General features: G+C 54.7%; 1 protein-coding gene across 4 annotated transcripts in view; it reads left to right on the forward strand.

The window, feature by feature from the left end:
• The first annotated feature begins 337 nt into the window (after positions 1 to 337).
• LOC104511816 (tropomyosin alpha-3 chain) overlaps positions 338 to 7824 on the forward strand; it is a 12401-nt gene continuing 4914 nt past the window's right edge. For 2 of the 4 annotated variants that reach the window (XM_010154580.1, XM_010154596.1), the window contains exons 1-7: positions 338 to 467; positions 1296 to 1413; positions 1662 to 1732; positions 3079 to 3154; positions 3621 to 3683; positions 3844 to 3913; positions 5682 to 5760. In XM_010154580.1, coding sequence (XP_010152882.1) covers positions 1300 to 1413; positions 1662 to 1732; positions 3079 to 3154; positions 3621 to 3683; positions 3844 to 3913; positions 5682 to 5760 — 473 coding nt within the window. In that variant the 5' untranslated portion in view covers positions 338 to 467; positions 1296 to 1299. Of the gene's footprint in view, positions 468 to 1295; positions 1414 to 1661; positions 1733 to 2508; positions 2585 to 3078; positions 3155 to 3620; positions 3684 to 3843; positions 3914 to 5681; positions 5761 to 7618; positions 7683 to 7824 lie in introns of all 4 variants that reach the window. The other 2 variants (XM_010154572.1, XM_010154588.1) reach the window with 2 other exon arrangements.

Below are 7824 nucleotides of genomic sequence, written 5' to 3' on the forward strand. Positions count from 1 at the left end.
GGAGTGTGATTGACGGGCTGGCAGGATTACAGCAGCTGCGGAGAAGACCCATTAGTGTAAGTCACCTCCTTAGTGTTTATGGCTTAAACCATCACGTCAGCTCAAGCTGGCGGGCGAGAAACCTGCAGGATGACCGCTGCGCGGACAAAGCGCGCGTGTGTGAAACGTTGCGAAGCTTAACGTGTGTGCGAGCGTATGGGAGCGCAGCCTCTGTAGGAGAGCGGGTGAAGCATCCCGGCTTTGTTTTGGGGTCCCACGCACTGACCTGGAGGCAGACCTCGGCTGCCCTGCACTGCTAAACCTGCCGGAGTCACCCTCGTCTGCTCCCTCTAGGCTGAGGCAGAAGTGGCGTCTCTGAATCGCCGTATCCAGCTGGTAGAGGAGGAGTTGGACCGAGCCCAGGAGCGCCTTGCCACAGCTCTGCAGAAGCTGGAAGAGGCAGAGAAGGCTGCAGATGAAAGTGAAAGGTGAGCAAGGGCTGCTGCTCTCACTCTGTCGAATGTCTCGGATGTGTTCCTGACGGAAAGCCTGGTGGCATCAACCTCTTGGGCTTCCTGGAGGGTGGGAAGTAGACACCACATCAAGGCTGGATGTGGGAGTCGGTATCTGCTTATGCGGAGCAGCTAAAACAATGTGGTTGGTCTTGAGTATCTTGGAACCTGAGGCGAAGGAGTGAGTGAGCGCTGTGTGCTGCCATGCAATCCCGCCTCCAAGGGAGGAGGTACGAGTGGGTTCTGGGACACCGTTGACTCGTAAAGGTGGCTGCCGGTGGGGAAGCCTCTCTTCCCGCTGCCTCTGCCAGCATCCTCCCTTCTGGCAGATGTCCCCTGACCTGGGAGTGTGATTCAGAGGGGAGCGGTCCACTTCCACTTGGCCGCTGTGGCTCGCTGGCACACGCTGCGGTGAGCAGCCTGACCCAGCTGAGGTCCTGCCGTAAAGATGGACTTGGCTCTTCCTGCATTCCAGCCTGGAAAGTGCTTGGCTCAGCCGTGTGGAATCCCTAAGGGAGCCTGGCTTGTTCCTCTCGGCAGCACCACGTTTCCCTTGGCCCAGGAGCCCAATGAGCTGCTGGAGTGATGCTCCAAGGAACAGTTAATCCTGAGCAGCGGAGGTTGCTGTATTCGCACCGGCCCGGCGGTGTCTGCCTTCCTGTGCTACCCTCCGCACTCGGAGGTGTTGTAAGGAAGCAACGTGGTCCTGGGGGAGCGCCTCGAAGGCTCTGAAACGCATTACGCTTGCTGGATTGTACAGGAGTGTTTTATACATCTCCCCTCCCGGTGCTTTCTTTTGGGCAGAGGCATGAAAGTCATTGAAAACAGAGCTCTGAAGGATGAGGAGAAGATGGAACTGCAGGAGATCCAGCTCAAGGAAGCCAAGCACATTGCAGAGGAGGCAGACAGGAAGTATGAGGAGGTGAGACCCTTGGATGCTCTAGTACAGCTGATCCCGGCCAGGAGAGGCGGCTCCTCTTCCTGACAACTGGGCTTTCCTCAGCAAACCTGGGGGAGAGCCTGGCTCTCAGCAGGGCTACATCAGTGTTCCCCTTAGCCAAAATGCTCTGGCAGCTCCAGGGACTCCTGCAGGAATTCCCTTTACTGCCTTGCACAGCCTATAAGTACAAAATCATCCTCTTCCCACTTAACTCTGCTTCTGCCTTCCAGGTTGCTCGGAAACTGGTGATCATAGAAGGAGATCTGGAGCGTACTGAAGAGAGAGCTGAGCTTGCAGAGTCGTGAGTAATCTGCTGGCATGTAACTGGCACATCTACCTCTGCATGGGAACTAACACAGCATTTCTAACCTTGTTACACAAGGCCTGAAGCACAGGGTGGGTTTAGATCCTGGGACGAGAGAGCTGGAAGCGCTCTCCTGCTCAGAACAGGAGTGGGTCCACTGAGGACGTGGTGTTTGCGATGATGAGGTGGAGAGGCTCTGCCCCGTTGCATGGAGGGAGCCCCTGGTTAGCAAGGCCAGAGAATCCTCGTCCTCTTGGCATTTACCAGCACCGCTTCATGCGTACGGTCACGAGATCCTCACACGTTGCCACGGGGCACGCGACTGCACAGCGCTTGTCCAAAAGCCACGAGGGCCTGCTGGGCCGGGAGCTGAAGTGGCACGTGGGATGTCCGAGGGCAGAATTGTGGCTGGGGTTGGTCTCTGGCGTAATGACCATTACAGACTTCTGCACTGCTGAGCAGCAAGCCGAACTCATCTGCTAGGAGCAGAGAGGCAGACTGTGGTGCTTGGGCTCCTTTCACGTGTCCGGATGCCTTAGCTGATCCCTGAGGAGCTGGTCAGGCCCCCTCTGTACTCTGGGCCTTGTCTAACAAGGTTGGCGCGTGTGCAGCAGTAGCAGTGTGCTTCCTGCCCGGACATGCATGTCATGACCATGACTTTCTTGTGTTTTTCCCCTACCCCCTTTTTTTGCTCTGCGGTTTTATGTTATTGGTGCTCCTTTTGACCCTTGCCCCCAACCTGGCTTGTGCCATCGTGTGACCGTCACTAACAGTCGTTGCCGGGAGCTGCAGGAGCAGATCAGAGTGATGGACCAGAACTTGAAGTGTCTGTCTGTTGCCGAAGAAAAGGTACTAACCTTTCCCTTCTCGAACGATTAAACCAGAACTCCTGTGGTCTTCCTGCTACGCTCCTTCCCTCAGCCAAACTGTGTCTTTCTCTGTCCTGGAATGTTCTGTCCTCTCTGCCCATAAACACTCCCGTCTGAGCGGTGGTGGCTGTCCGTCTGTCCGTCAGAACAGCTTCCCTCCTTACAGCAAACTAAACGTGCAGTTTCTACTTGAAGACTCCGGTCTGGCAGAAGTCTGTGTCCACGTCTCAGCTGCTCAGCTCCGTGCCCTGCGCCTGTGCTGGCACTGCACTTAAAATCCAAACCGGCAGGCGGGAAGGGAACTTGCTTTTTGCACCAGCGCCTCAAAGCAGGGTCCCATCCCGTCTGATCGCAGGCCGTCTCCTAAAGAACTTCCTGGTCTTCCCTGCCCATGGATTCACTTCTTGTCTCCTGTCTTTTCCTCCCACTTCTTCTTTTCCTTTTTCTCTCCCCTTTCTTTACAAAACCCCACAGTAAATGTTCCGAGCTGGAAGAAGAGCTGAAGAATGTCACCAACAATCTCAAGTCTCTTGAGGCTCAGGCGGAGAAGGTAGGGCTGCTTGGCCAAGGCCTAGCAACGTCTGTTTTGCTAGGAGGGTGCGTGACAGCAGAGCACCCACTGGGATGGAAATGATGCAACTGCGGCCTTAAGCAAGGAGAGCCGTGCTCTCCCGGGAGAGCTAACGGTTTTGCAGGGCTAATGTTGGCAGGAGCAGCTGGGAGTGTGGGAAGTCTGGTTGCCCTTCCCTGCCCTGGGGCAGACTCCATCAGCCAGGACGTTTATCCTGCTGGGATGAGAGTTTTTCTGTGCCCAAGCTTGTGTTACCTCCATGCTGTGGGACCTGCTGCCTGACCCAGTTCTGTTGGACTAGGGTGGGGATGTAAACAACTCCCACTTGGAAGTTTCTGTGGGCATGTGGACTGCAGTGAGAAGTTTAAGTCTCCCTCTGTAGCTGTGGGCTCTCTGGAGCTGGAGGCACCTGGGGCTGCTCACTGACTCCTCTCCTTTTCCACAGTACTCCCAGAAAGAGGATAAATATGAAGAAGAGATCAAGATCCTGACTGATAAACTCAAGGAGGTGAGTGCCCATGTTGGGATGGCCCAGCTGGGTGAGCTGGCCTCAGCTTGACTGGGGAGCGATGCCGAGGGTGTGACACTTTGTCCTCAGGCTGATCGCTCTGTGGTCCTTTGCTGCATCCCAGAGCTGCTGTTCTAACCGGCTCGCTTCTGTCTGGCAGGCGGAGACTCGTGCTGAATTTGCTGAACGGTCTGTAGCCAAGCTGGAGAAGACCATTGATGATTTGGAAGGTACATTCTGGGGATGGGAAACCAAAGAATGTGTGGTGAGGAGTGGGGAGCTGAGGAAGGCTGTCACCCAGATAGCTGGAGAGTGGACACACTGCTCCTCAGTACTGGGAGCATGACCTAACTCGGCCTCCAAGGTGAGGTGTTGTGCCCTGTGTATCTGCCCTGAAAACAGTTCCCTGGCTGTGCTGCGGCAGGTCTCCATGATCCAAACACCTTGCCCCGTCTGACGGATAGTGACAGATAGCGCGCCTGGGGTATCTTGGTTGTGATGTCCTCAGGAATGTGACTGCATTCCTACGCTCCAGCTTAACCCGATTTAAGGAGTGGCATAGGAAAAAAAATTCCTGAACTCCAGAGGAATTGGTTACAAAAACATACTTGTGTGCAGAACCTCATGCACGTGGCTGGCTGGTGCAGACTGCGTTGCTGCAAGTCAACCGCAGTGAGGCTTGAAACAGCCCCCACGAAGACTCCCCAGTGTCGGTCCTGGTTCAAGATTCAATCACCAGAAGCCCCATCCATGCAGTGTGGTGGTCAGCCTATGCCAAGGATGGGTTCCTTTCCTCCTGTTCCTGGTTTCACAGTACTTCAGGAGCGCTCCTGTGGCCAGCCATTGCAGAACCCTTCCTTTCCCCAAGCCGTGGAAGGAGGAGGTTGCAACAGCCTCCCTGATATCTGGGACTGCAGCCAGATCCTTCTGTGGGTGGCTGTGGCTGGAATGGTGGTGCTGGTAAACCAAAGCTCTTACAGGCCTCCTGCCTTGACCACAGCACGTGCGCTTGTGGTCTTCTGGTGCCAGGTCTTGGAGAGTCAAAGCCACATCCAACCGTCTGGAGTCACTCAGGAGGGTTTTTTATCTAGAAATAGCAATGGTGTCAGCTGAGCTGTTCCAGAACCGCAGCCAAGCAGCAATCTGAGCCACCTCATGATCCAGGACAAGCTTTTATTGGGAACTGCAAACACTCCTCCAAATCCCTGCATGCTCCCCTCAAAACATGTTGATGGAGAGTTGGCTCCGGTCTCCAGCCTTGCTGCTGAAGCGACCTAGTTTATGACAACTGACAAAGTTCTCTGGGCTCTGTGGAGCTGTTAACATTACCAGCTGTCCTGTACCTAGGCAGCCGGAGCTGGAGAAGTCTGTGCCGGCTCCGTGCGGTGCTCAGGGAGCGCTTCAGTAGGAGGTTGGGGAGTGCCTCCTCCCCTGAAGGCGGGTGATCGCCGTCTGCTCCATTATCTGATGGAGGGCAGAGGTGCGGCCTGCCTGCTGGGCTCACCCTGCCTAGCTGTGAATGGGAATTCTCTGGTGCCCAGGACTATTACGTGACTGACTTCTCCCAAGCCGGTTTTTGTACCGAGACTGGAGGTGAGAACAAAGCACCTCTGTTGATCTGTGCCTTCCTTAGGTGTAGCAAGCTTCCCCTGAAGCAGATGGAGTTGCCCTTCCCTGCTATTCCTCCTGTCAGCGGTTCTTGCTGACCTAGCTGGGCAGCTTGTTCTCACAAGCTGGTGTGGTTTGAGTTCTTGGCTCTGCTTCCCTCGGAGCTGCCTTGTAATCCTGGAAGGCACTGGCCGGTCAGGCTGTCCTCAGGCCGTTGGAACCCTCCCGGTCATTGTCGGGAATTCACAGGGAGTTGTGATGGCTCCACATCTAACTTCATTTTCTTCTGTTCACGAATCCCATGCTGCTTTTCCTGCCGCAGGGTGTTGGAAGAACTCCTCTGCCTTCCCTCATTGTTTCCCTTTTGTTCTCCTCCTAAACCTCTTCTAGATGAGCTCTATGCCCAGAAACTGAAGTACAAAGCAATTAGTGAGGAACTGGACCACGCCCTGAATGACATGACTTCCATGTAAATATGAGCTGGCTGGTGTTCGCCTCTCGCTTCAGCAGGCTGTACCGCCAGAGCTTGCTTGGTTTGCTGTGACTTTCATAGCTGGAGAATCAGCGGCACGGTGGTGTCCAGGTTACTTCTACAGATCTCGGCCTCCAGGACTGGGGAGGCTTTCCTGCAGCATGCTCTGCTCTAACTCTAGGTCCTTGTGATCTGCATGTGTAACACGAGGTGCTGTGCTGGCCTGAAAGGGTTCTGACTTGAACTCTGAGCGCAATTCCTGGTCCCACTGGGAAAGTCTTCCTAAGGTAATGTGGCTTGGCTGCCTGCTGGAGCCACCGGGCCATGGTCTCGGGATTCCTCCTGGAAGAGGCTGTGGATAGCGCTTGAGTGGATTCCCTAGGAATTGCCACAGTGAGATAGGCTGGATCATGAACTGATCTGTGGAAGTAGCTGAGCTTATGAGCTGCAACTCTGCTACTCGGCTTTTTGTTGGTGTTTGTGGTGGATTTCGCTAACAGCTGCTCCGCACGGTCCTTACCACTAACCAAGGAGAGGCCAGGTCCTCACGCTGCAGAGGAAGAGCCTTAATGCTAGCGTCCCAAAGCTCCCTAAGCAAAGTTTGCTGTGCATAAACACTCAAACTTCTCTTAAAATTAGTGTCTCCTTCTGTCTCACACAGATAAGTCTTGCGATTCCAAACTCCACTTTGGATTTGCCTCTCTGCTTGGTGGCTTGTTCTGCACCTGCACCCTGCATTCATGCTCTCCTCATCTCACTCTGAATTCCAGTGCCTTTTTCCAGTTACTGTGCACAGGGCATCCCTGGGAACGAGTGCTGTAAAGACGCTGAAGCTTCACAGCAGCAGCAGCAGCCCCCCAGTTATGCTGCACTTGCTCCTAAACAAAGCTCCCTCTGTTTGACCCGATGTGCCAGACACTGCCGTGCTCTGAGGGGCTGCCGTTTCAATGTCTGGGTGTAGCTGGGAGTATGTTGTTCTCATCTGCATATCTTGTGTAGAGCCATAAAGCTCCTTTTGTATTTCTCTTGCCTCTTGCTTGAGCATGATGTCACTTTTTTTAAGGAAAACAACTCGTATATGTTGAGTGGGACGGCTGGCGCTTTGAGAAACGGGTTTCTAGTGACCACTTACTGCTTTAGAGTAACTGTTTCGGTGTGGCCTTCAAACCAGTGTAACCCTCCTCGCCCTTGGTGGAATACACAGACTCATTAACCTGCTGGATTTTTCCCTTTGGGAATCTTACTGGCTCACAGACGTGAACTGCAGCTGCGCGAACGGCGCCTCCGTGCGCAGCATGCGCCGTAGGGTCAAACGGGAGGCTTGAGACCTTGAGCTGTGCCTGCTTCAGCCTGGCTGGAGACACTCCTCGCACCCGCCTGCTCCGTCGTGTTCACTGGCATCGGTTGCCAAATGCTGGCTTTCACTGGGAAGTTACCGTGCCTGATAGTTGCTAGGTCACTGGCAGGGTGTAAAAGCTAATAAATATCAAGTGAGGGCTGGCTGGTTTCCAGTTGGACGGGACTGGTTGGGTGTTGCCTGTGCCTGTGGGGGGACGTACGGCCCCTCGGTTCAGGAATGGGAATGCAGCGCGGCAGGACTGAGGGCACCTGAGACAGGGAATCCGAGTTTTGCGACCCCCGGGCAGGGGCTGAGGGGAACGGGCTTCTCCTGGGAGTGTGGCATGGAGCTTTACACTGGGCACTGCGCTGGTGGCAGGCTGCAAACACGACGTGCGTCACCACCAGCCCCAGCCCGTTGCTAGTTGCTGTGGTATCGTAAACACTGATCACTCGTAACTGCGTGTGGTGCCTTGTCAAATACTTTTTCCTTTCTGGATTGGTTCATCTGCCACAGTGCCCGAAGAGCCCTTCATGAACAGAGTTTTGATGAAATGGGACACCTCCCATGGTTTCCTCAGGTTTGTGTCACTCCATCCTCCGCACAAATGGCGCGAGCGGGCAGGGTAGTCCAGACACGCTGAACTGCCCCAGCCTGTTCTCACTGTCTTCTGTGTCAGGGTGATCTCTCTGCCAGGTCTGGGTGGGGAAGGAGGGAGCATT

This window comes from Eurypyga helias, unplaced genomic scaffold, assembly GCF_000690775.1.
Source record: "Eurypyga helias isolate BGI_N326 unplaced genomic scaffold, ASM69077v1 scaffold31920, whole genome shotgun sequence".
NCBI classification, from domain to species: Eukaryota; Metazoa; Chordata; class Aves; order Eurypygiformes; family Eurypygidae; genus Eurypyga; species Eurypyga helias.